The 27,859-nt window shown below is 46.7% G+C and overlaps 2 protein-coding genes across 2 annotated transcripts in view; one reads left to right on the plus strand and one right to left on the minus strand.

Moving 5' to 3' along the window:
* The window catches only part of LOC135913045 (uncharacterized), a 273,676-nt gene that overhangs the window by 83,991 nt on the left and 161,826 nt on the right, over positions 1-27,859 (plus strand). The gene's annotated exons all lie outside the window — the stretch shown is intronic.
* Positions 913-23,220, minus strand: LOC139054990 (uncharacterized GMC-type oxidoreductase Mb1310-like; the record flags this gene model as incomplete). Its single annotated transcript, XM_070532695.1, has 3 exons — positions 913-1,129; positions 21,885-22,107; positions 23,007-23,220. Coding segments are annotated over 3 exons (654 nt in total), but the record flags the coding sequence as incomplete, so codon positions are not given.

Consider the following 27,859-nt stretch of genomic DNA (forward strand, 5'->3'; position numbering starts at 1 on the left):
TGACAGCAATTCGGAGATATTCATGCCCAATGTGTGCGACCACATGGATATTCCACTTACTTCTGTGCTTTAATGCATAAAACAGTGGCTTGGTAAGACAAAGTATGTGGAACATTAGTGCACTTTTACAGCAAGTTTCACGGCGTATATCTCGGAACCTGTGCGAACCATAGAAGTCGTTTCAAGTGGATATACCTTGCAAACTCACCTGCTACAATTCGTATAGATTGCAGTACGTGGCTTAAATTATTGAAAAAGTAATTAGTTAGTTTACGTCGTTGTGTATTTTGTTCTCTAGGGCGAGTAATGTCCACCGATTCGAGTAATCCATCTGAAAGACTTGAGCTAGACTTATCTGCGACAGGTGATATTTAAAAATTCTGCTGTGGTATAAACACACACACACACACACACACACACACACACACACACACACACACACACACACACACACACACACACACACACACACACACACACACACACACACACACACACACACACACACACACACACATATATATATATATATATATATATATATATATATATATATATATATATATATATACACACGCACACAGGCGCACACGCGCACACACAGTATACTTTAATTGATGCAGGGATCAGTAAGTGCAGCACGGCTTATGATAAGCAGTAGGAACAGGCAGGGAAGATGGCACGTTACACAGAGATGCATACGATGCTTTCGCTGGCAGGTAAAGATGAACACTTTACTCATCGAGAGAGTATTATCAGATGCGTCATGGCGTTGCCTGTTCAGTGCAAGTAGAGAATGATTCTAGAATACGGAGCCTGAGACCGGGGGCTATCGCGTTTTGCAGTGGAGCGATGGCAATAGTGTTTTTTTCAATAAGCATGACGACACCGATAATGATTCTTCGATGGGATTTATTTCCTCTTAAGTACCCAGTGTACGTTATTCTCGCGGTATTCTCGACGCTTCCTCCTGCGCCGCTTCTTCGAATGGCGTTCTTGGTTGTCCTCGATGATCATGGCGGCCGCCTTGCTGCCGATCATCATGCTTGGCGCGTTTGTGTGGCCGCTTACGATGTCGGGCATCACTGAGGCGTCGGCCACTCGCAAGCCCGTCACGTTGCCTCGGACGCTGCACGAAAAATGGTGGCGCATCGGCGTGCCCGGCGTATACGGTGGGGTTAACAGAGTGATGAAGTGTGAAAGCTGGAAACACCTGCGTTGCACTACTAACGTTTACTCTTAATGATATAAGTCACCGCTCTGAGTGAGAGAATGGTTGCAAAGAATATGAACATAAATAGTGAAATAAATGAATATACTGAAAAATATAAACCATAAACAGCTGTAAAGTATACACATATTGCAAGATGCAGTGCACACGTAGTGAAAGGGGGTTACTTCCCTGGTGTTTTTAGCGAAAGATGTCGATGCTTTCGTATTATTGAGTACTGTATTTGGTATTTTCCTGGAGCGTGCATTTATCCCTCGCTTGGCGTACTGAACCTTGTGGTAGGCTCAACTACTCGCGTATATACGTTCTCACAGTTGTTCTACTAAAGAAGGCCTTAGGGCCGATTTACGCTCAAACCGCCCATCGCCGCACGCCGCACCGCATGCATGCGGTTCGTGAAAAACGGGCGATCGGCACGATCGGTCACAAAATTGCATTTACGCTGAAACCGCAAGATGCGGTGCTAAAACCCCTCAATCTCCCAAAGTAGCGCCATTCACTTCTCTCCTCCTCCGCTCGGTGCGGCCTCGACGGTGGCGCCGCCGGCAGTGGGCCTGCCGTAGCAGACGACGGCTAACACGCTACGGGAGGAAATCCGCGGAAAAGTTCGTTCGAGTCCTGCGGAGCAGTTTTTTCAATCTAGATCTTGCTTTGTCAGTCGGTAACTGGCCTTAAGAATGTCGTGTCGGATTTGCGGAAGAAATAGAGAAAAGCACCATTATTCAAGGCGTATTTAAGGCGTAAAGCGCGCGCACGTTGAAAGTTCGTGTTGCTGAAACACGACACAAGCACGCGGTGTGCTCAGACACGCGAGTAATTACCAGAGTTTCAGGTTTTGACAGCGCGAAAGTATGTGCACGTGGTTTCGTAGGTTAATTTACGTACCTGCAGGATGCTTTTGTTCGGCCGGCGCGTGAGAGATTCCGACTGTCTGCGGTCAGCAATGCCTGGCAGCAGGGCCGTTTCTGTTCCGCGCCTTTTACAGATGTACGTAGCTCATGCACAGGTTGTGGTGGCCATGAGCAACGTTTTCACACATAGGCGGTATAGATAATTTTAACAACTTACCAGCATATGAAATCGTTATTTATTTATTACAGTGCAAATGGTTAGAATTTGATAGAAAAGAAAGAAGGAACTTGATGGGACAACTGGAAAGAGGTTCAGAAAATAATTATCCCCCTCCCTCATTGGCACCAGCAACACTTTTGTTGAAGTGCTAATTTTATCTCTGTATACTACGTGCGTCTGTATTCTTTTGCGTTGTAAGTTTTCACAAGGAAGCAGTGTTGCGTTAACTGGAACAGTCAAGGCACACAAGACAGAAGAAAAGTTGATTCTTGGGTTTTACATCCCAACACCACGATCTCATAAGGCACGCCATAATGGGGGCTCTGGATTAATTTTTTTTGCAGCTGGGGTTCTTTAACGCACCCCCAATGCACTGGACACGGGCCCGTTTTGACACGGGCGTCAAAAGAAGAGGTTGGAGGAGCCGTGTCACTTAACAAAGCCGCGCGTTCTTTGCCACTTGCTCGAAGTCAGCCCGCCCGATCTTGTGAATCCACACTTTTCTTCGTTTTGCGTTGCGCCCGGCGGATGGTAAAACAAAAAGCTTTTTGCCGTCACTGGGTCTGTTGTGGCAACCGTAGGCGCAGCAGCACGGCATCGCAATTAAGCACTCGGCCCTAACACATTGTATAAAACTACCGCGCTCCTTCAAACCGCCTGCCGTACTTCGTCGCGGAGGCCCAAAAATGGGGGTCGCAGGCCCAAGATTGGGGGTCGCAGCGCGCTGGAAAGAAAAGATATACAAAAGTGCGGCGCCTGCTCTGCGCCGGAAAGAAAAAAATATACAAAAGCGCGGGGCCCGCTTTCACGTGACACAGATTGGCCAATGGGGGAGCGGAGGAGGCTGGGGCGACAGGAGGAGTGGAGGAGGAAGCGCCTGGGTGAGCGGGGTTACAGTGCTCTAGAATAGCGGGGTGGCGGAAAGATCTAAGAATGGCGCTACTTTTGGAAAATTGAGGGGCTTTATGCGGTGCGGTTCTCATGCGCCCTCTGGTTGACCAAATAGGTAACCTGCAACTGGCAACATGCATCAGCGAGTTGGCAGCCTCGTGTGCTGGCGACCAGCAATATTTCGCATCGTGCCAGGATATTGTTATTACGTTTGCTGTGTTATTAGTTATTTTTTTATTAGTTAGCTCGAGCGGTTCGAATGCGCCTGCATCCGCACTTCGGTTTGGGGACGCGGCTCTGTTGAAAGCTCGCAAACATTCGGCAGTGCGCAGAGCAACACTGTTCGAAGTCGGCAACTATCGCCAGCAGCAGACGACACTGTCATATTTTTGTCGATGTAGGTTGAAGCTTCCGCGTCATGGTGAAAACGCAACTCTTGCACTGTCATATTCTGTGCTGCATGTGTGGCATTGACGTGGTGAGCCACCTTTGGAACACTGTGCAGTCGTCTTACCTGTGCCGCTTATTTTATTATTTATTTATTGCTACCGCATAATCTTGCGACGACATACGTCACTATGTGCTCGGTTGTGTACGGTGCGATGGCGCACTTTTTGTAGCTGTGCTAGCGAAAGGTTGTGTTGTGGAGAAGCGACGTACCATCGCTCCTCGGCTGGACGAAGCACCAGCGCGGAGAAACGGGAAGCGACCCCATGCCGAGTCGAGTTATGAGAATCCTCCGTAGCCCTCAGCGTCTCAGCTACCGAACAGGGACCGAGAGTTTGCCCCCTCGAACACCTGCAGCTCTCGCCTGCGTCTTTTGTAGAAAATAAGCGCAGTCTGTTTTCTGTCACCAACCGATGCGCACTCCTTTCACGGACGGGGCCAGACCCCGTACGTAACACTGGCGATGAGGCAGGAGTTGCGAAGCGGATCTATAAGTTTTCGAAGTCCATGGCTGCAGGACGAATGCACGGCGCTGTCGAGCCTTTCTCGGCCAAATCATGGGAATCGTGGATCCAGCGCCTCGACTTTTACTTCGTGGCGAGCGACGTCAGCGAGGAAGCGGGCACTTCTCCTCATGCTTTGTGGAGCCGACACTTTCGAACACCGTGTGCGCGCTGATAGCGCCGATGTCAACTTAAATGATTTAGTGACACTTCTTAGGCGGCACTTCGACACCAGGACATCCGAGCTTTAGAGCCGGTACGTGTTTCAAAGACTCGACCAACGGCCAGACGAGTCGATCAGCAGCTACGCTGCGGCCCTCGGAACCTTGACAGCCGACTGCAACTTCGGAGCGCTGCCTTCGGCTACAATATCGGCGACGTCACCTGACACCCAAACGACCGCTTCAGCGGCGAACCCAACTATGCCGCCCCAAGATGTGATGCTGCGGGACAGGTTCGTCCGCGGCGTGTGGGACGAACATCTTTCGCAGACACTGTTCGCAGAAAAAGCCTGACATTTTAATGCGCTGTGGACTTAGCCTTGTCAGCGGAAAGTGCGTCAAGGCATCAGCGAGATATCAAGGGAGTGGCAAACTCGGAGGAAATTAACAGGACGTCGCAAATCAAGCCAGGAGGCAAGCATACGTCAGCGTGACATTGCTATCGATGCGACGGCTTGCACGACCGTGAAACATGCAAATTCAAGACAGCCGAGTGCCGTTTCTGCTCCAAGGAAGGTCACGTCGAGCATGCCTGCATCTCAAAGAAAAAGAAAAATTCGGAACCACGCTCCGACAACTAGCGGCTACGGGCACACACTGTCAAACCACCACCTGTCAGCACTTCCCCAAGTTGCTCGTGGACTTGATAGTGGAGGGAAAGCCAGTCCAGTTTGAGGTGGACACAGGTACAGCATGCTCCCTGATAAGCGAGGACACGGATTACAGAAGGTGGAAGAAAAACACTCCGTGGCTTTCATGCGAGCCACTCGATTTGTGCACATGGTCAGGTAAACAATTACACGTCCTGGGCTCCGCACAAGTTCATGTGATGTTGAGATCAAAGGACTATCTGCTGCCGTTGTTGGTTATGATGGGCACCGGGTGCAACCTCCTAGGAAGAGATTGGTTTTTGGCACTTCAAATTCAGGTGAAGGGGATCAACCACGTTGAAGAGCCAGCACTAGAAATTACAGAGGTCGTGGGATGACACCCAGATGTCTTCAAGGAAGACATTGGAAGCTATACAGGTCCTTTAGTTCACGTGGAACTCGAAGGTGTGACAGCAATGTTTTGCAAGGCTCGTCCGATTTCAGTGGCGCTGCAGGCGCTTATGGAACATAAGCTTGACCATCTACAGCACCGAGGCATCCTAAAACCAACGCAGCATACCAAATGGGCAACCCCATCGGTACGTCTTCAGAAGACCGACGGTACACTCAATGTCTGTGGTGACTACGGGAGTAATGTTGAAACTGTTACTGTTAATGCAGCAGCGAAGAAGGCTCTTACCCGCTACCAACTACAGATGAAGTGTTTGCAAACCTACATGGTGGAACCCTCTTCTCAATGTTGGATCTTTATCAAGCATATCAACAACTGAAAGTTGATGAAAAAACAGCAGCACTGCTCATAGTGAACACCACAAAACGACTATTCAGGGTGGAATGCCTCCCGTTCTGAATTTCTGCTGCACCAGCTATCTTCCAGTGCCTGAGGGAGACAAAGATACCTGGAATTCCAGGGGTGAGTGTTCACCTTGACGACATCATTGTCAACGGGAATACTGCAAATGAGCACGCACAGCGTCTAAATCAGGTTCTGTCGAGCCTAACTGTCGAGCCTGAGAAAGGCTTACGCCTCAAGAAAGAAAAGTGCAGGTTCGGAATTGCGTCAGTTTAGTTTCTGAGACATCAAATTGATGGCAATGGTGTTTGCAACACCGAGAAAAAGGTTGAGGCTATACTTCATGCACCCAAACCATCTGACAAGACATCCCTAAGGGCTTTTCTGGGCCTTATTTCATTTGACGACTGCATTTTGGAGAACAGAACAATGGTCGTGGTGGAATTGTATAGGCTCCTAGAGAAAAACACGCCCTGGAAGTGAAAGAGCAAGCATCAAGCCAATTTCGAGGCACTTAAGGAGATGATTCGTGCATCTACAGTGCTCGCTCTCTACGATGGGACGAAGCCCCTTCTTTTGTCTGTGGACGCATCGCCGTACGGCATTGATGCCATCCTCGCTCGGGAAGATGCTATTTGCCGAGAGGCGCCCATTGCATTCAGTTCATGAACACTGGGAAGTGCCGAAAAGATCGAGCTACTTCCAGCTCAACAAAGAAAGGGCAGCAGTAATCTACAGCATCAGTCATTTTCATAAGTACATAGCTGACCGGCATGTGACCATAACAGATCGCCAGACATTGATTGGATTCGTGAGTGAAACAAAGCAAGTACCCCAGGTCTTTTCATCAAGGATTACGCGATGGTGCCTTAAACTAGCAACGTATGATTACAAGTTGCTGTACAGGCCTGGCCTACTGCACCAAAATGTGGGCACTCTAAGCTGACTTCCACTGCCGGCACAAGATGAACCTTATCCCCCAAGAGACGTGCTCATGTTGGCTACCATGCCCAGCTTCAGGCTTTCACCGCGTCAACTAGCATGAATGACTCGAGAGGACTCAGTTCTGTCCCAAGTGCTGGAGGCTGTTTCAAATGGTTAAGTTCATAAACTGCTGAAATAACAGTTTTCATCGTGCCGGAAACTGGAGACTGAGCTTTCAGCGCAGGAAGGGTGCCTTGTTAGAGGCTTCCGGATGGAAACTCCAACAAAGGCGAGAAACTACCTTCTTAAACTCGCACCTGCAAACCACCATATAATTGTGGTCATGAAGGCATGTGCACGAAGGTACTTTTGTTGGGCAGGCATGCATAACGGGCCATCCTTCGTTTCAGTAGAAGTTGAGAGCTTCCTAAAGAAGAATGGGGTGATCCATGTAACAAGCACACCGTACCATCCTACAACAAATGGCAAAGCAGAAAGGATGGCTTTTGAAACAAAACGAGCATTAGCCAAAAACAAGGACAAAACATCCGCGTGTAGGCTGGCCCACTTTTTCTAAAGCAACACACCACCATCTGCGCATCAACGGGTGAAATGCCAGCTGCACTTGTGTTCGGGCGTGAGCTGGATACAGCTCTCACGTGCATTCAGCCCCAAGCAAAAGCGAACAAAATCCATACCAACTGCAACAGGGACACAAAGTCGAGAGTACTCGCTGTCGGACAAGCAGTTTTCTTTTGAAACTTCGGAGGGAATCCGATCTGGACAGAGGGAACGGTTCTGGAAGAGCTAGGCCACAGATCATGGCTCATTAAAGGCCCCAACAGGTTAGTGCAATGACAATGTGACCACATCAAGCCTGGTATCAAGCCTGGTATACACAGGACTGTACGCTAACCGCGAGCAGTGTCCCGCTCCCATTTATGCTTGGGATAAAAGCAGATAACTCCACGTCATCAGAGGCCACTCTCTCAGGAATGCTGGAGCCTTCGCAATCATCGGTGACCAAACCAGAGATTGGCACTGCCCCTGAGACTGTGCCAAACACAACTGCAGAGTCATGCCCGCAGCGGGAACGACACCCTCCGGATCACTACGGCAACTCCATCTGAGAAGGGAGGCAAGTGTTGTGTACAAGTGAAGCACCACCACTGCTCGGCTGGATAAGGCACCAGTGCAGACGAAACAGGAAGCGACCCCGCTCCGAGTCGAGTTCCAAGAATGCTCCATCATCCCCAACGTCTCGGCCACTAGACAGGGACCGAGAGTTTGCCCCCTCGAACACATGTGGCTCTCATCTGCATCCGTTGTAGAAAATAAACTCAGTATGTTTTCTGCCACCAACCAATGCGCATTCCTTTCAGGGATGGGGCCAGACCCTGTATGTAACAGCTTGGAAGAACGCGCATACACGAACACACAGGTGTATCTAAGCCAATGAGCAAGGGATCTGTCACAGCAACAGCGTAGCATGCTGAAGCACCGCAGCATTATCTATTAACATACTCCTATACAGATGGTTCTATTATCACGGAATACTAATAATAATAATACATGGGGTTTTACGTGCCAAAACCACTTTCTGCATCACGCAATACAGCTGTGTTGATTGACAAGTCACCGAGCACGCATGTGAATCATCAACAGTGGCTTGTTGATTTAGTTGCACTTTGCTGCTGAGGTCTCTTTAGTAGCTGTCAAGCTAATAGTGAGCCTACAATTGCTTACATTATGTAATATGGCATCGCACTTCTGAACAATGATGTTACACCGAATGAACGTACAGGAGCACACAGAGCTAGCATTTGTTCATTCTATGTTACGTCATTATTTCAAAGTGCACTGCCATGTTAAGTCATTACTAAACAACTAGCCATCAGCATGTCTTGAGCAATTGATTACAATTATGACATACATAAAAGTGATATGTACATATCACAGTTGCTTCTTCAGGCAGAGATGCTTGTCAGATATGTTTTCAAGAGAAGAATGTTTGCATGAAAACAAATAATTCATATTGCTGAAAAGACACCACATATAGGCGTGAATTCACCTAATGTTGCATTTCTTGTTGGTGCTAAAAATGTCCCTGCCAATAGAAGTAGTGTTATGTCATTCATGCTTAAGAGATGACAGAGCTTTACAGGGCACACAAGGCAGCAATGCCCATGCATAAAGGCCTGGGTGGCCAATCTGCTGTCCCTTCACTATTTATCCATACTTCTATCAGCATTTAAACAATGTACAGCCTGTGGTCAAAGTGAATACAGGCATGCTTGCTCTCTCAGCAATGGCGACAATCAAGGGTGATTGCCTTGAGACCGTTTGCTGCTGTCAACATCATTTATGCATGCATTCTCTATTTATTCTTTTCCCTAGATAAAAAGAAGCTTGCACAGTCAGTGAGCTATAGCAAAGTAATGTTATTTGATTGCGTAGGGCTTGGCCCAAATGTCATTCATGTAGTGACAACCTAGCTAGCTAATGCACAGCCACATTAAAAAGAAAGAGAAATGCATAGGCTAACAAACAGGTGCACAGTACGTGTACTTCATCTCAAAGCAGAGCAAGATTATCAAGCGACTATAGAGATCTAGATTAAGGGGACGCAAGCATTGAGGCCCCCTAGTACTTCGAGCCTCAACGATAATTGCATCCCCCTGATCTAAACCTCTCTTATAAGCTTTGCAATGAGTGCAGTGATCTTGCATGCAAAATGGTTGACATAGTAAGTCGTTTTATATTTGCCTTTCTGAATCAGTATCAGCTTAAACAGGTACACGACAACGAAATGAAATGCTGGCTCATATGGTGCACAAGACACAAGTAGGGGAGAACATTTGCCATGCCTGCTGTAACACCGATTCCAACATGCAGTAGCTTGTAGGCAATGAATGCATGTTCATTGTGTCAGGGCAACTTGCACCTACCCCTAATGAAAGAACAGAATGTCTGCATTGTAGACATTAGTTAATTAGCAGCATGTGCAGGGCAGCACAAGACAGGAAGGGAATGTTTGTTGCCATTTTTTTATTTTCATAACCAACAGACAGTTTCTTGGGTGGAGCTTTATGATGAATTCATATTATGTTCTGTGTAAATCTGTAATGTGGGAATGTTCTATTATGCAATCACTTCATAAGTAGTCAAATGAATGCAGAAAGCCCCATAAACACTGTGAAACGGAACGCAGAAATTTCCAGTTAAGAAGCCATAGTGACTCGCACTCTGTGCTTAACTTAAAATAGAGAAAAGTGCGTAGTGGCAAATTGGGTGCACATTCTCATCTGTCATGCAAATCCGTATACTACAAGCAATCTTTCACTCATTCTCGTATTGCTTACAGTTGCACGAACCTTACTGCAGCATCCTCTGTGGAGTAAAATAACCTCGCAAGTCACAGCTACTTGTTCACTCTATTAACATATATTAGCCCCCAGGCTCTCCTGTATTCCTTCACGCATGCTACAATAGCATGGCTGTGCTCAATCACCTCTTTCCATTGCACTGAAATGAACATGGCATATATTTCATACCAAAATATTCTCTGAAGCATAACTGTTTATCATTCTTTAAGCCTCTGAGAAGTAAGGATGGATGTTCAGCCTTGCTGTTGTGGCATTTCATAGGTTCTAACCCACCGTCATATTTCTAAACAAACAATGGTGAAATTATATAATCAAGCCATACCATCAGTACAACTGAGGTATTGCTTCCCCAGGGAGTCTCACTGCCACCTCCCCAATTTCGTAATTACTTCGACATGTTAACAACCTAGACATGCTGAATATTTAACTTCACAGCCTGTGTTTTAACATGACGAATAAACCAGATTAACCCAACAGCCCTTGCATCATTCTCTTAATCACTTGAAATACTAACTAGCACAAGGAGAAGAAAGGGGGTTAACCGAGGGGCCCGATTTTTATTAGTCATATCATAAGAAGCCAACAAACACTGACACCAAGGACAACATAGGGGAAATTACTTGTGCTTAATTTCATTTATTAAGCACAAGTAATTTCCCCTATGTTGTCCTTGGTGTCAGTGTTTGTTGGCTTCTTATGATATAACTAGCACAAGGTATTATAGTCATATTATATTCTGTTTGTATGTTTGGTGAATTGCACGAATAATTTTTGTCGCCCTTACAGCCTAGCTCATGCTGCCTTTCTTTATAACAATTAAGCAACAACCTTGCTTGGTGCATTGCTGTGAGAACTATAGCTAGCTTCCCAGTAGCACTGCACATATACCCTCAGACTACATCATAGACATGCTTCTGTACATACTAGAGGCTGGCCACAATCAGCATAATTTTGAAATCCAGATGAACAGGGTGCGAATTCATGTGTATCAAATAAATGTCTGTTCCATTGAGAGGCTGTGTATTTGTGTGCAACATAGTTATTAATTCACTATACTTATGGCAGAAGAACAGAATACACAGAACAACATAATCAAGTTCTCTCTGAAAAGCTGCTTTTTGCCACTATTATATGCAGCAAAGTAAGGCTTTAGAAAGCACAAATATGGCTTAGAACGACAGAAAGCTGAGCTAGTTGATAAGGATTCATTATGCAAAAAAGAGGTGAGGTGTGCAGACAGGAAACAAGAGTAGAGTAGACCACTTCTCTACTCTTGTGTCCTGTCTGCATGCCTCACCTCTTTTTTGCATCACAAATATATTGGCTTGGGCGCCTCTTGATGCATTGTGAGGTGGGCGAATGTTAATTTTTTTCAAACAGAAATTGAACAAAAATAGTAAGTGTCAAATATTGAATAGGGACACGATGACATGAGTACTTGTAGTAGCAATATTTATTTCTGTATATTTAGGTACTACGTCTTAACCAACCAGTGTGAAATAGAGCTAACTATTGGGGACAAAGGATAAGTTTTAAATGCAAGGCTACTAATGTTATATAAAAAAAAATATTTGAATAATGTATGAACTACATTAGAGCCTCATTGCAAAGAAGCTTTCCAAGAAATAATGGCTGCTGAATGAAGAGCTTCCAAAAATGCAAAATAAATTGTTCAAAAAAAACATGAAAGTTGTAGAAAAAACAAACATAATGAAGGGCCAATGTTTTGCGGACACATGTAAAAGGACTTGTTGCAAGGAAAACAACACACACTTGTCGCATAAAAGATAAATCTGCTAAATGAAGAGATGCGTGGTTGGCTTTAGGCAAAAAAAAAGCCTATGAAAAAGTTTTGTGCCAATATGGCTAAAAATACATTCGTTACGGTGCTTGCCTTTGGAAGGCTGCATACGCTTGTTCACATGCAAGTACTTGTCACGTATTCGTTGTTAAAAAACTTCCAATTTACATATTAACACAAAAGCCTCCTCTGATCACGGAAAAAGAACAGCATTGTCATATAGTATACATAACATTTAGAACATCAGGGTACTATTTTTCACATTACGCAAATACTCATGAAAGACAAAACTGCAAGAAACAGCATAACACTTTGGCATAATCCGTAACTGATTATATCAACGAGTTTCCCATTTCATGAGGCAAAGCTGCATAGGGCAGATGGGATGTGATATCTGTGATTCAGAGAAGCGTTATTGTATCTGAGCACAAGTATTATTCAACTGATTGTTGTGGGAATAAAGAAATAACAGGCATTGATCACCAGTATGTCATCATGTCACTTCCATCTGAAAAGTGACCAACATTTCAAGTCAAACTTGCAACTGGCAAACTTGCATTGAGAATCATGTTTATGTGCCCATATATGTGGGCCCCATGAACCATTGCTTTAAGTTATAACCAGTGTCATGTCATTCCTGTATGTAAATGTGGTTTTGCACTATACAACTATAAAATTTTTTATCAGCATCCTAGTACATTTCCTTGAATTTGCACCACAGGCTTTCTGTCGCAACACCCTCTTCGCACCCATGATAAATGCTGCAGTCAGTAAAATAGAGCTTTAGATTATTTCCTAAACTGCTTTCATTCCAGCAAGTAGACGCCGAGCAGACGCTGCGCCGCAAGTGAACATTTATGAGGGCGTTCATACTTGCTGTTTATTAAGGTGGCTGCAAGGTAAATGGAGGGAAAGCCTACAGGTGAAGCGAAGCTTTGCTGTCGCATGCACGTAAACAAAGCTTCTTGTTATGGCATCAAAACATTTTTTTCATCAATCCTCCAAAAATGGAGCATATACTGACAGGATGGAAAGCAGACACCGAGCAGACGGTGCGGTGCAATGAAGACACCTTGAGGGGCATTCAGCCTTCCTATTAACTAAGGAGCCCTGCAGCTTCCCCAGTGCGGTAAGGAACTACTGAGATGGAGTACAGCTCACAGAACACATTTACAAAAGGTGACCACCAAATCGAATAGGGCACTATTCTATGCATAATTACAAACTTGCAAATATTCACACATCCTTATGTACTACAACAGCTTAAAATAATGGTTTTGACACTTACATACATACTACATGCTCCAGCAGCCAACAGAATATCATATATTGACAAAAGGGTGTTTAACTGGGCTACTTGGTTATTCTTCGAGGATTGTAGCAGCAGAAATTAAGGAACATGGACACAGAAGGAATGACTAGATGAGTACGCAGCTGCACTGTCAACTGATCTCTTGAATGAAATCCCCACTATTATTTATTTCATCGCCATATCTCTTCTCTTATACATCTGAGGCTCTCTCAAAAAGGTGTCTTGCTTTCTTGTCAAGGCCACTGACGGTGTGCTTACACATTACGCTCCTGTTTTACTTATCTTGAATGCCTCAAGGATCTCCCGAGTTAGCCTATCGTCATTCCTTTTCAGGACTTGTACTTCATGAAATTACGAGTTACGACAAGAAAAGTTTGCCAAAGTCTGGTGCCTACTGTCAGCGGCGTGTGTTCGTGTAGTGTCTCTGCGTTTCTCGTCGGACGGGGTGAAGCGAAGGAGCAAAATCATTCTCGGGAGAAATGAGAAAAGCGTGCGCACATGAAACGAACTTACGAGCATCTCAACAGAAAATATTTGCAAAAGAAGCCTCCAACGCAAAGATTTCTTGCCATCAGCTTAGCATGAACGATCATTGTCAGCAGTGAGATAGTCGAGTGTCTAACGGTGGTGTTCGAGCATTGTGTAGCACTGTCGATTGATTGCTTTCCACCAGTGCTCACCACGCACGCAAGCTGTAGAATGCGTGCTGTGGCACAGTCACGCATAAGTTGTGTTGCCAGCGCTCGATATGGTTTCCCACAACATAGCTTCATGCTGCTTTTCGATTCTCGTGATATGTTGCAATTAAAAATTCCCAAGACAGTGTTAAGAGAGCGGTTAAAAAAAAAACATACAAGAAGGTAGGCAAAGCAGTTTGTGAACCCACTCCTATATTACCTCTACCCGCATCTGTTCGTAAATGTGTGTTTTCTTGCGTTTGTCAATATTTTTTTAATTTCCCACATTTCTTTCTATTCGAGTTTTTCTGTTTTCGCATTTGTGTGTGAACACGTGCCTGCTACCATGCATGTTTGCGCTTACTCTTATTTCTGTACTTTTATTTTATATTAGCATTTGTTCTTGCTAGTTTTTTTTAGCAAAGTCTTTACACATTTTCATTAACCAATCTCATTCAAAGCACTAACTCCTGTACACTGCAGGGCTGGCCTCTTCCATCTCATTAAAACCTGTCTCATTGGTCTACCTCGTCTTTCCAATCTGCCTACTCGCTGTGTTTTCTGTCCTTGCTTCTTGTGTTGTTGCTGCAATATGATTAACCAACTTGCTCAAAAAAAATTTGGTCGCCTATGAAAACAGAAAGGTTTAGAGATACATTTTCTTAAAAGCGTCATTAGGGTTGCACAGTAACTTTGCCTCTTACCTCTGTTCATGCTTATACATCAGTGCATATGGCAGCTCGCCAACAATGCACATGAAAGGCTGCATATTGCAAAACAACACCTTGCTATGCTGTTGCATTCTTCATGCATTCAGTCTTAGTAAACAGACGGTTTCGCTGCCCATCACATATGATGGTAAAAATATTGAACATGAATAACATTGTGCAGTGGGGTATTATATCCTGTCTGATGCTTTCGTCGTTGCAAAGACATTTTTCAGTGAATGGAGCCCGGCAAAGCAGTGCACTGAGAGCTTTTGCAACTTTCACCATTTATTACTTCACAAATGTCATTGTCTGAACCTGGCCGTTGATCGCTATGCCAATGGCTTGTGAATTAAATAATTGCCTCAATAAAACACATTCAACTTCCCTCAGCATATCTTAGTACAAACAATGTTAGCAGAGCTATTTAGGGTGAATAATTGTGCTTACATTGGTGTTACTTGCCCAGTCAGATAAACAAATACAGCAATAGCTGCGGCATGACTGTGATTTGATGTGCAGATTGCAAATGGTGCCTTTCAAGCGTGCCCTCGACTACTGCTATTAATAGCTACCCGACTGAGTATTTTGGGCCTAACTAAGCTATTGATGTTTGATAATTGTTCTCTTATTTGCATTACTTGCCTGGGCCAGGTAGCCAAAATAAACAATGCCACCACATTAATGTGTGCTTGCATGCAAGCTGCCAACAGTGGCTGTCCTTTTCGCGTTGATTGCTGCCGTTTCACCGACAGTGGTGACAGCTTGACTGTGCTTTGACGTGCAGACTGCTAATGGTGCCTTTCAAGCGTGCCCTCGACTACTGCTATTAATAATTACCCAAATGAGTATTTTGGTCCTCACTAAGCTAATGATGTTTGATAATTGTTCTCTTGTCTATATTACTTGCCTGAGCCATATAACCAAAATAAAGAATGCGACCACATGAATGTGCTTTTGCATGCAAACTGCTAAAGTGGTGGTCAATTTCGCGTTGACTGCTGCTGTTTCACCTACAATGTCTACGACATGGCTGCGCTTTGAAGTGCAGATGCTAAAGGTGCCTTTCAAGCATGCCCTGACGACTGTTATCTCATCACAGGGCCCGTCATGCTCGTAGGAGGCTGCCCAGTAGAGTATTTTGGGCCTTCTGACGTTGGCATTATTCATCTCAATGGGCTGGAAATAACAGTAGGGGCAGCACAACTGCACGCAAAGCACAATGTGCTTTGGCGTGCACATTGGTGTGGCTGTCCCTTTCACGTTGACTACTGCTTTTTCGTGTGAAGCTGGACAGTGGCTGCCCGAATGGCATTTTGGGCCCCGCATAGTTATTCAGGGTTAACAACTGTATTTGCATTCAGATTTTCCAGCATTTCAGCACGTTTCCATGCCAATACTTATATTGAGCACGATCTGTGCAGGACGTTGCTTTTTCAGAATTGGGCTTCCATTAAAAGGAATATGTCACCAAATGAACTGCTTATTTGAGAGGTCATGGCAGAATGCTTGGCTGCTGCAAACCCACCGGCAATATTTTGGTAGCTCTAATAAGGGCTGTTCTTTCATTAAAAAGAAGCCGTTATGCTTCGAGTGGCTCAATGCCGGACAGCCCGCAGTCGGAGTCGCTTTCTTCACTGTCATCTTCACCCAGTTGGATGATGATGGGTTGCATGCGGTCACTTCTAGACGTATCAAGTCTGAACTTTGCCTCCAGGTCCATCACATGGTGAAGTTTCTTCCTCCAGTCTTCCGCCGTTACGTGCTTGAGTTTTTTCCTCGAGACGTCTTTGACCGTGGACAGCTTGACGCCTCTGTTGTCCTCAGCTATGCCATTTTTTTACCTTTGCCCACACGAGCTCGATAGGATTAAATTCGCAGTGGTACGGTGGGAGCCCGAGTACGATGCAACCGGCCCTTTCAGCTGCATTGTCTACGATGTAGCTCAGAAAGCGTGGCTTTACAGATGCTACCAACTCAAGCAGCTGCTTTTTAACCACCCTTTCGCTGTAGGTGATGTTTTTGCTTTTGAGTAACTCCTGTATTTTTTTCCTTCTTCCAAGCTGTTGACGGCAATTTCTCTTCTCACTGGGAATGGTAAGGTGCATTGCCCAAAACAATGACGCTACCAACAGGCAACTTCTGCAGAACATCACTAAACCATCCCTCGAAGTGATTGCTGTCCATTTCTTCGTGGTAGTCGCTTGTTTTTTGGCCTCAGAATATATCTAAGCAGCCGTCAACGAAACTATCCTCGCTGCCAATGTGCGTCAAAATCAGGCACTGGCCTTTTCCAGAAGGTTGTTTCAGACCCATCGGCAGGCCATTTGCTCGAGCGTAAAGGTGTCCGCGCTTCTTCACCACGATGTCTGTCTACACGATCGACCCAGTGTGTACCGCCGTCACCCATGTCTCGTTCAGGAAAAAGATCTTTCGGCCTTCTGCCCGTAGTGCTCCACGTCATGAAGGTAGCGATTCTGCCATTCAGCGATGTCATCCCGGTCGGTCAGCAGCGAATTGCAGCTCCTCTTCTCGTGCTTGAATCAGATCTCAACAAGCAGGCGACGCACAGTACACCGCTTCAGTGATGGGAGATCCATTGTTGCGTGTGTCGAGGTATGTGTGGCTGGCAGGAGGTCTGGACCCCACTTCACGCAGAGTCAGAGACGAGGAGAGCTTTCTCGGTGAAGAATTCTTTATATAATGTTTACATGTTGTCGTCGTTATCAGGAGAGAGACCAACAGAGCAGCTGCAAGCTGCTTAAATAACACCCCTGAGTCCACAGATTCGCCAGACAGTCCCTAAGGACAAAACAAGGTCGAGAGAGAGAGGGTCTCTGGGCAGCCCCCATGGTCCTAACGCCGCTCTCGGTGGCCAGCACTTCCGCAAACTGCGCTGCGGCGTCGGGCCGATCTGGTGGTCGGTCAGAATGGCGCGCCGGGGAAGTTTTATGGCCCGCATAGGACAAAAGGAACCAACTGTAAGGCACAGGGTTGAAACACAGCCCTCCTTTGGAAACCGTCCCAAACACAGTTGGAGTCGTTCGTGGTGCGGGCACTGCTGGACAAAGGAGGGGGGGTTGCATTGCTGCCGTCACGGGGAGGGGCCGAATAGCAGTCCGTGATACGGTGGCTGCTTCCGTCGTGGACACCATGGAGCCACGGGGAAACCCGAGCCGTGCACGTAGTCGTGTGCTCGAAGCAGGGACCATGCGGAGTTGAATGCTGCCTCCACAGTCGACACACCATAGCACTGGACTTCCGTCAGACAAATCCCAGGGCACAAACATAACACCATATACGCTTTGAGAACTCGTTAGTGATCTTTTCAACTGTTGGTATCTCGTTGCGGCGAAAGAAATCATGCACACGACCTCGGTGCGCACAACGTGTCATACTTCGTGCTGCGTCTTCTTTTCTCCGCATTTCATGGGCACTTTCGCGAGGGCGTCGACAGTTTGCCACCCGAAATATGCGAAGCTTTGACCTCCCTCCTCACCTTCAACAGTGCTTTCGCTTACACCGAGCATCTTGAGTTTGTAATGGTTGCGATAAATGCATTGTTTTATATAAGTACTTGTTCAATAGCAGCTGATTCATTTGAAGCTCAGAACAGGAGTAGTAAATATGTCGTGTACATGCAAACAAGTGCAAAAGCCAGAGCTGCTCTTTCTACTTTTGTCACTTGCATGAAGCTAAAGAGCAGACGACGGGCAGTGTTGTATAAGGCAAGGGGTTATTTTTCAGTAGCGATCCGGCATGTGCTGTAGCACATGAGAGCTCTACTAAACCAGTTATCAAAATACAAAAGTCTTTATTTATACCTAGAATTGCGCGTTTCAGAAGCACGATTTTTTTTAGTGGAATTTTTTTAGTCACGGAAGCAATCAGACATCGCGCTTTGGTCATCTGGGCGAGGCCTCCCCTTTTTTCTAAAGTTGTATCCAACTATAGTCGTTCCTTCTGTGCCCGCATTTTCTTTCTTCCGCTACAATCCTCGAATCATATATTGACCATATCAGTTGTGTTGTCATCTTCATGCTTTGTTAAAACATGCATATGGCTTTTTATCAAAAAATTCAAATTGTCAGGAATCAAAATGAAGTATCTAGTTTTCACACATTATATGCTTATCATGCTCTGCCACTGGTGTTGGCACTAACAGTGTGTACTCGGACACTAACAAGAAACAAGCAGCTGAATTTCTTGCACATGCAAGGCGCTCACATCTCTCAGTATAAGAATGTATACATTGCTTAATCTAGAAATACGCCTCAGGATTTCTGCTGTTTACACCAATGTCCACATGACAAAAATGAAGAGTGCCCGAAATTCGCGTACATCAGAACAGTGCACACGCGCGTCCACATTTCACGACAGCGCGCATGTACTCATGTAACTTTTAAGCTATTCCTTATATTGCCCTCAGCGATTACAAACACCTTCATAGCACAGAAATAACTTCCGAAAAACACACAAGATACGTGAACGGGGCAGAAAGGGCCGGAACCAAAACTCGCCCGCAACGCTTATGCACTGTTCACTTCAGAACATATGCATATTGCATGAAACGAACACTTATACGCCTTGCACGTACATGTCACAGTACACTTACGCTTCGTAAAAGTAAGAACCCTAGCGCTCGAACATTCTGTACGTGTTCGCGGTCACCAATGCGCATCGCAGCCGGCAAAACAGCTCACACGAAGCAAGACACGAACAGCACATTACGAACGCCTGCAATGAGACGACAATGAAGCTCATCGCTACACATCGTGTCATCACTTCTGAAACACAAACCAGCACTGCACAAACGTGCAATCTTCGTATCGATGAAGCGCGCACACACAACACCTACGAACAGTATATGCTGAGGTGGGCGATCGCAAATCTTTTCATTTTGGTGCGTACCGAACTAGTGTCATGCTTAGAATGCAGGTGTGAGCGATGGCCTTCACGTTTGTAATGCACATGCAAAAAACGGCCTAAAACACACGAAATCGGCGGCTTCATTCCTTCCGATCCTCGCGTAAACACAACACACATCCGTCTGTTTCCTTTGGCGATCGCACGGACTGAAGAGGTCAGGAAGAGTACAGCTGCTTTTTGTGTTAGACAAATAGCTTTGCAGGTGCTGAATAGCTCTTGCAGTGATCACAATAACCCACACAAAAAACAAACTGCCGCGGCAGCCTAGCGATCTAGGCCTCGCGCTCCGCTTCGCTTCGAACCAGCGCCATGTTTATGCGGTCGCCGCACGGAGGCGAAAGTTCACGACAGCCTCTCGTGACGTCACGTCGGCCATTACTGGCGAACCGCTCGCTTGCGGTGCGGCGTGCGGCCATGGGCGGTTTGAGCGTAAATCGGCCCTTACCCGCAGTGGTCGCGTGGTGGCTTTGGCATTGCGCTGCTAAACCCCAGCGCGCGGGATCAAATCCCGGCCACGGCGGCCGTATTTCGATGCAAAAAAACTCAAGTGCAAAAAAGAAAAAAAAAACTCAAGTGTACCGTGCATTGGGTGCACGTTAAAGACCCCCAGGTGGTAATAATTAATCCAGAGTCATTCAGTACGGCGTGGCGCATATACACGTGGTTGTTTTAGCACGTAATATTCCAGAATCTAGTTTTGAAATTATAAAAAGCCGCTACTACCCGGGTCAAATATCTATCGCGTCTTGGATAACTGTTTTATACTTCCCCCCTCCCCCCAAAAAAAAAAAATTAAGAAGGGTTTCACTGGTCCCACTTATGGTCCCATATTACGCTGACGTGCACTCAGAAGCGCGTGTCATATTTAGCTATGGTTCGATCATGACTGCCGTCTAAGTTTCTGAACACACCCACCGTGGTTGCTTATATAGTGGCTTAGACGGTGCGTTGCTATAAGCACGAGATCGCAAGATCAAATCCCGAATGCGGCGGTGGCATTTAAATAAAGGTAAAGTGCAAAAAAAATTAAAAAATGGCTGTGGCTTAGGTAAGGTTAAGCCCAGGATGCGAAGCATACTAGCCTTTATTTTAGTTGTTGAACCACTGTTTAGCCTGGTGAACTGCTGTTGCTTGGCTATATTTGGTTCGGCTAGACGAAGAAACAACTCATGCATTACTTCTTCGCCTTCAAGAGTGGAACGCGACAGCGTTCCCGTCGACCCGCCAAGGGGTGTAAGACAATGGGCTACAGGGCAGCGACTACGCGCCCCGCATTGGACGCGGTGAGCGTCGAGCAAAGCAGCGTTCGGCGCGGCAACGAAATGTGCGCCTGAGCAAGAGACGCACGCCTTAGAAACAGCGCGTTTCTAAGGCAACACCGCATTCACTAGAGGCGCTTTTGTACCGCTTTGAAGCGTTGTACTCGTGGCTCAGTGGTAGCGTCTCCGTCCCACACTCCGGAGACCCTGGTTCGATTCCCACCCAGCCCGTCTTGCAAGAGTTGAGCCAAAGCCACTTCTCCTCTGTCGTGACGTCACGGTGTCACGTGATTTCATGGTCACCGCCGCGCCTGAGGAGCTGGGTTGAGCCCTCGTAATATGCTTCGCATAATAAACGCTCGTGTACCGTGCACTATAGGTGCATGCTAAAGAACCCCAGTTTGTCGAAATTATTCCGGAGTCTCTCATTCTGGCGTGCTTCATAATCATATGGTGCTGTTGCCCCAGAATTTATTTAATGAGGTTTCTGAACTGTCCCGAATATAGTGCCAAATAGGCCACTTCCTGTTTTCCATTAGAAGAACTCTAAGCCGGTCTTTAATTAGTTCTACAGCTCAGTAATATGTGTGCGGTTCGTGATGCACGTGCGTGCCTGTAATATATTGTGAACAAAGCCTTAACGTTAAATCCATGAGCGAGAATGCCCCGTAGCTTTCATCATTCAGGCGTGAAGAAAGTGGAGATTTTTTAACCAGCCCAGTCCGTCTTTTTCGCTGTAGCTTTACGGCCAGCACCATATTGAAACGCTGTTCTAGCCTGTCTGTTGCGGTGCCGGTCTCTCGAGCAGGGACGGCGGCGAGGACCATACAGACCACGAGTAGGTTGCGAATGTCCCCATGCTTGCGGCGCATTAGTGGAGAGCTTTGGATTAGGGGACGCAAGCGGCTTATGTACGCAAAGAACTAGGGACCACGCTACTGCGCATGCGCAGACCCTTACGTCTGGGTCTGCGCATGCGCAGCACCGTCGGCCCCTAGTTCTCGCGTACGCAAACTGCTTGCGTCCCCTAACCTAAAGCTCTCCAGTAACGATAGCTGTATTAGGAGCGCAGGGTTAGCGCCTATATATAGGCAAGGAAAAGGATCCATGCATGTGCCTACCGTAGGCGTTCGTCCAACACTGCCTCGGAGTGCGAGCCCATGGCCACGGTGCAGCACGGGTGCCAGATCGGCAGTGCGGTGTGCCGGAACAGGCACTCGACGTACTGCTGACTCCAGCGGGGCCCCGCGTCGGCACACGGCGGGAATGTCAAGTCCCAGACCTTTGCGCCGATGCTTTTCATGGCGTCCGTGCTCAGTATCTTGTCGATGAATATCCTTGTACCTGCGGGCGAGCGAGCGCACCGTATATGGAGCCCGAATGGTGTGTAGGAAGGAATTAACTTTTTTCTATTCGTGCCGTTAAAATTTGTCGCACAATGGGGATGAAAAACGAGTTGCAAAACGTCTGTCTGCTTATGTTTCTCGCGTTGGACTGTGTTTCACGACAGATTCGAGAGTCCCGGGTCAACGCGCCAGTGCGAAGACACGCATTCCGGTTGGTGGGAAGCGCTCGAGACCTCTTAGCTAAGTCCGCGCCCGTATATACTCCCTGCGGCAGGACGCATGCGCTCTCATATGTGTCTCGTGTGTCTTCCCCCTCCACCGCCACCTTGCCAGGGTGAAGGAAATTGTGGTTAGGGGGATGTGGGTCGGATTACTCTGGCGCTGGCTGTCACTTCTACTTGGAACTGGCTGTACTTTCCACTGAACTCACCCTGTCGATATATACTGTCCCCTTCCAGTAACGGAAGCAGATGTCTACCACTCAGTACGGACTGGTCTAGGATTGCTAGCGGAACGCTACCACGTCCTGCTGCAAACTGGCCTCCGCTGCAAGCTATGATCTATGAGGGGACGCAAGTGGCTTGCGTACGCAAGAACTAGGGGCCACGGTACTGCGCATGCGCAGACCCCTACGTTTGCGTCTGCGCACGCGCAGTACCGTCGCCTCTAGTTCTCGCGTACACAAGCAACTTGCGTTCCCTAATCTGAATCTGTCTAGCAGTTGCCGACACGGACCGCGTCACCGCCCATGGACGGCTCGGACAAGAAATGCATTTGAAAATAGGGCAATTCTCTTACTCTCCATTTTCTTTTCATTGCTTTTCATAAGCTGTGTATAATTTACCACGTGTCGTGTGATACCGTTTGTACTATGAGCTGCGGAAGAAGTGTACGTGCCTTGAGCGGCCGCCCTGGCGTCGTCCGGGTGCTCCAAAATGCGCGGGTCGATGTTTGGGTGCTCGTAGGGATCCGTGGAACGAAGCGTGATGGAGCCCCGGGACCGTGGTCGGTTGAGGATTGTTATTGCTCGAAAGCCGGGTTGCCCGTCGACGGGCCCGATGTAGCTGTCAAAAGCCTGCGAATAAAGAACAGCGCGCGTGAACGAGACGTGAGGACGTTAACAGTAAACGCCACTTAGGCAAGGTTAACCACAATGTACTTGCAGTATATTTTTAACGCGATATTTTTAACCACGCACACCCAACCACTTCTGTGCCACAAAAGTTGCTCATGCCTTGTCTTTCATTCTTTACAAAGTTAACCCTCGGGATTTTGAGAACAGCAGCCCGCGAACAAATGTAATGGAAAAAACGCACCGACAGCGCATGTCCTTTATGTTAGCTCTTTTCAGACTGATACATTAAGAGTGCGAAACAATACCAGGAGATCGACTCACGCAAAAGGCCGCGTTTCTACCAGAAAACACGCCTTTGTGCGTAGCGTTCGTAGCTAGCGTTTCCCGGTAAAGGTTACGGTTACATAAGCTGCAGTTGCCGGGAAGCATGAAAAGCAGTAAAGGATCCTTGAACGCTATCGCGTTCCACTCCTGAGGTCAAAACTTAAGTGTCCTCCAAAAATTTTAGTAAAGTGTGCATCGAGATTTGAGCTGCACGGCCACTTTCACATTCTGTTTCTGTTTTAATGCGGCCGTTACCGCGGGGCATTGAACTCGCAAAGGTGTTCTCGGTGATAGAACGCCATAAGCACTGCTGTTTATTGACAGCGGTGTTTACGATTAGCGGGGTAACGCGCTTTATGTACCTAGGGCACACATGTGCACAGCTGGTTCTCTCTGTGCTACTCGAGAGATGATGCGGACGCCAACGGTCAAAGAGAAAAAAAAAATGGCTGTGGCTTAGGTAAGGTTAAGCCCAGAATGCGAAGCATACTAGCCTTTATTTTAGTTGTTGAACCACTGTTTAGCCTGGTGAACTGCTGTTGCTTGGCTATATTTGGTTCGGCTAGACGAAGAAACAACTCATGCATTACTTCTTCGCCTTCAAGAGTGGAACGCGACAGCGTTCCCGTCGACCCGCCAAGGGGTGTAAGACAATGGGCTACAGGGCAGCGACTACGCGCCCCGCATTGGACGCGGTGAGCGTCGAGCAAAGCAGCGTTCGGCGCGGCAACGAAATGTGCGCCTGAGCAAGAGACGCACGCCTTAGAAACAGCGCGTTTCTAAGGCAACACCGCATTCACTAGAGGCGCTTTTGTACCGCTTTGAAGCGTTGTACTCGTGGCTCAGTGGTAGCGTCTCCGTCCCACACTCCGGAGACCCTGGTTCGATTCCCACCCAGCCCGTCTTGCAAGAGTTGAGCCAAAGCCACTTCTCCTCTGTCGTGACGTCACGGTGTCACGTGATTTCATGGTCACCGCCGCGCCTGAGGAGCTGGGTTGAGCCCTCGTAATATGCTTCGCATAAAAATTGGCGCCGGAAGGAGTCGGCCCATGCTGTTTACGCAACGTTTCGCCTCGCCTCTCACGTTTCGCTGATGTGAATGGCACCTAATGAATGCAGTCCGAGGGCTCGGCTTAGTTCCGAGGGTAAACGTGCGGCATGGGTCCTGTTGTTTGTGGTTGTGATGCACGGTTATCGCTGATAGAAGCCATCTGCTCGGCTAAATGTGTTTACGTAACGTTAAGTGAAGGCCACATCGAGTTTAATCCAAAGAGCGCGCCTGCATAACATCGAGTGAAGAGCTCAGCGAAGAGCTGGATATGCAGCTTGAGGTGGCGTGGTATATTACAAAACAGTGAAACGTTGACTTGAGCAAGTCAGTGGATGACATGTTAAGCCTCGCGCAGAACAAGGGCGACTATTTTTTGTTTTTGTTTACATGTAGCCATCATTGAGGAACCAACACAGTTGTCGGTGCTCTTTACGATGGCTCCACTTATGCATGAAAAATTAGGTTGAATAAATAGTCTCATGTAACGCAAGGTGAGGGCCTTCATGTCGTTTAGTTTACGTTGTTCTCTGCGTCGTTGCCTGTCAAGGTTTTACTCCAAGCTGATTTGTCTGGTTGTCTTCGGTCTTCGACGTGCGACAGTCGGGATGCTCAATATTAAAACGTTTTAAGCAGAAAATGCTGAAGTCATGAATCGTACAGCTCCAATGCATACGCTTCGGCAGTTTAAGCATTGCTGAGGTGTAACGAAACAAGATACCCGAGCGAAAATTTCAGCAGCTTAAGAAAAGTTTGTGCAAAAACTGGCAGAAATAATAAAGGGGCCGTCGTTAAAAGAATGTTCTAACTTGTCTGGGGTTCTGGTAAACGCGGGCGGACTGGGCGTTTTACCGGGTGAGTAAGAGGCGTAAACTTGAGTGGCACAGGTGCTGCCACCTCGTGGGGCGGAGCTGAACCACACAGACACAGTGCTAACATTGCATCAACCATGTATATTATACTTCACTGCTGATGTAAATTTTCGGCAGTGGCGAATCGTGACACAGTTACGCCTCTGCGAAAATTTAGACCAGTAAAGAAAAAGAATACACCTGGTTGCTGCAACACCAGCTCTGTGTTTGTATGGTTGATCTCTGCGCCACTAGGTGGCTGCCCCGCTCCGGCCGCTCAAGTTTACGTCTCCTACTCATCCGGTAAAACGCCCAGTCCGCCTGCGTTTACCCGAATACTGGACACGCTATAGCTCTCTAAAATCTCAAAGCATATGGTATTTACTAAATGTCAACAGCACTGCTCGTGTAGCAAGAGTGCGTAAAAAAATTTCTGAACTATTACATTTTCCAGAGTTGTGGTAGCGGCTCAACGTGAGCACGATTTATTTTATCTCGATATATTGCCGGAACCATCTCAATGAAGGCATAAAGCAGAATAAGGTGCCACGTCGTAGCACTTGGGTGCCTCAGGATGGCTGTGTGGAGCCATGATGCGTTGAGAGAGCCGAGACTTACCTGACGTGTGATACATAGTATATAAGGGTGCGCTCGCGCATAGTGACGGGATGTGTCGGGCTGGAGTATGGATATGCTTATGCTATGAGCGGAATTTTGATCGCGTTAGCATTGGAAGCCTCAAAGTGGAAATAAGTGTATGTGTGTTAAATGTGCGAAGCCAGTCACATGGTTTAAGTAAAGAGGGCACGGGATAGCTTAAAGAAGCGTGTATATACATATACACACACACACATATATATATATATATATATATATATATATATATATATATATATATATATATATATATGCTTTACAAGGGCTTTTATATATATAGCACTTTGCAATTTCATGAACGCGGTTTATATCATAGATCCGGGACTTCAAAGAGCGGCGACGTAGTGCCAACACATTTCTCTTGCATTTACCGCTAAATCGCCACTGATTCTTTTTTCCCCGATGGCTCCAACAAATAAACTCGTGCTGGAGGAGCGGCAGGCTCTAGTCATTATCTGGAATTGAGGTACATTTCGGGGAATTGATAGGAAAGCTACTTATTCGCTTACGGTTTTCCCTCGTAAATGTTTAACAAGAAAATCAATGAATCTACGAGCTTGGACCCCTTGAAGATCCCGTGGAATAACCGTGGAGTAGCCGAAGCATGATATTTCTACTGACATTTTTTTTTTTTTTTTGGAACGTAGCGGTACGTCGCCTGGTGCGACTAAGGCTTTATGGTAGGAGATAGTGAGGCTCCTTGCTGCGAATGGATTTTCCGTTATACGCCACGTATACCTTAGCGTTTTAATTTTCTTAGTGTCGTGTGTGTGCATAGCTGTATATCCACTCGGGCCATTTCGCCACAGACGTCAGTGATTCGTTGTCGCGATTTCCTCATGCGTTTCTTTGCAATGATATTAGTTTTTGTCTTTTAAACGTAATTGCGTCACTACGCGCATAACTTGCGCCAGGTACGACAGTTTATGACAGCACCGTAGCAGCTGCTGGCTTCGGGTAATTCAGAAGATGTTTCTCCACTTGCGTGCTGTGGCTTTTTATTATTACTATGGTTATACGTATGTGAAGAGATGGTCGCGCCTCGTAGAGGCGCCTGCTATCCCTGTGATCCGGCGTGCAGTAAGAGAAGAAACACTCTTGGAATAACAGAGCCATAGCAATACAAAAGCACTGAAGAGCAAGTTCCTGCGAGTACAGTTCACAAGTCGTGACACAAGAACTACTAGTGTTTCTCAATCGCGCCTAGTCGGATTCACGCTTTGCCATGTGGCACTTATTTTATTCATTGCCGTTCACTGTATAGTTAGCGTCCAGAAAACCCTTAGATATGTGCCGCATAATCTTAATATCAAATAATTTCGAATCATTATGCCGCGTGTGCGTTTCGTTAGCGTAGATTGGCGCAGGTGCTACTTGTCGGAGTGACAGCGTTCAAAGTCAATCGGTTGAGCTAGACGAATTCATCAGACTGTGAAAGCGGCCTGGTCTCCTGTCGATTCTAACTCGCTCAACCAGACGACTCATTATAGCTCGGCAGAGGAACGAGAATGAGAGAGCAATGCACATAACACCCTCAATGCCTCGCGTTGGCATTGGGTTCCTTTCTTTTTATTTGCGGCACGGTCCAGAGAATCAAGAAGCGCAGTTCTGGCTTACCGATGTATGAAACAGGAATCGGCACTTAGCGCAGCCCTGTGCCGTGCTGTGCCCGACTGCCTTACACGTCGGCAACTGAGAGGCCGGATGTTGAGCGATTGTGACTGTGCGATTTTCTTCACGACTACAAAGAACTCGGGAAATGGTACGTAAAAGAAATAAAAATTAAGGAAAGGGT

Source organism: Dermacentor albipictus, chromosome 1 (assembly GCF_038994185.2).
Source record: "Dermacentor albipictus isolate Rhodes 1998 colony chromosome 1, USDA_Dalb.pri_finalv2, whole genome shotgun sequence".
Taxonomy (NCBI): Eukaryota; Metazoa; Arthropoda; class Arachnida; order Ixodida; family Ixodidae; genus Dermacentor; species Dermacentor albipictus.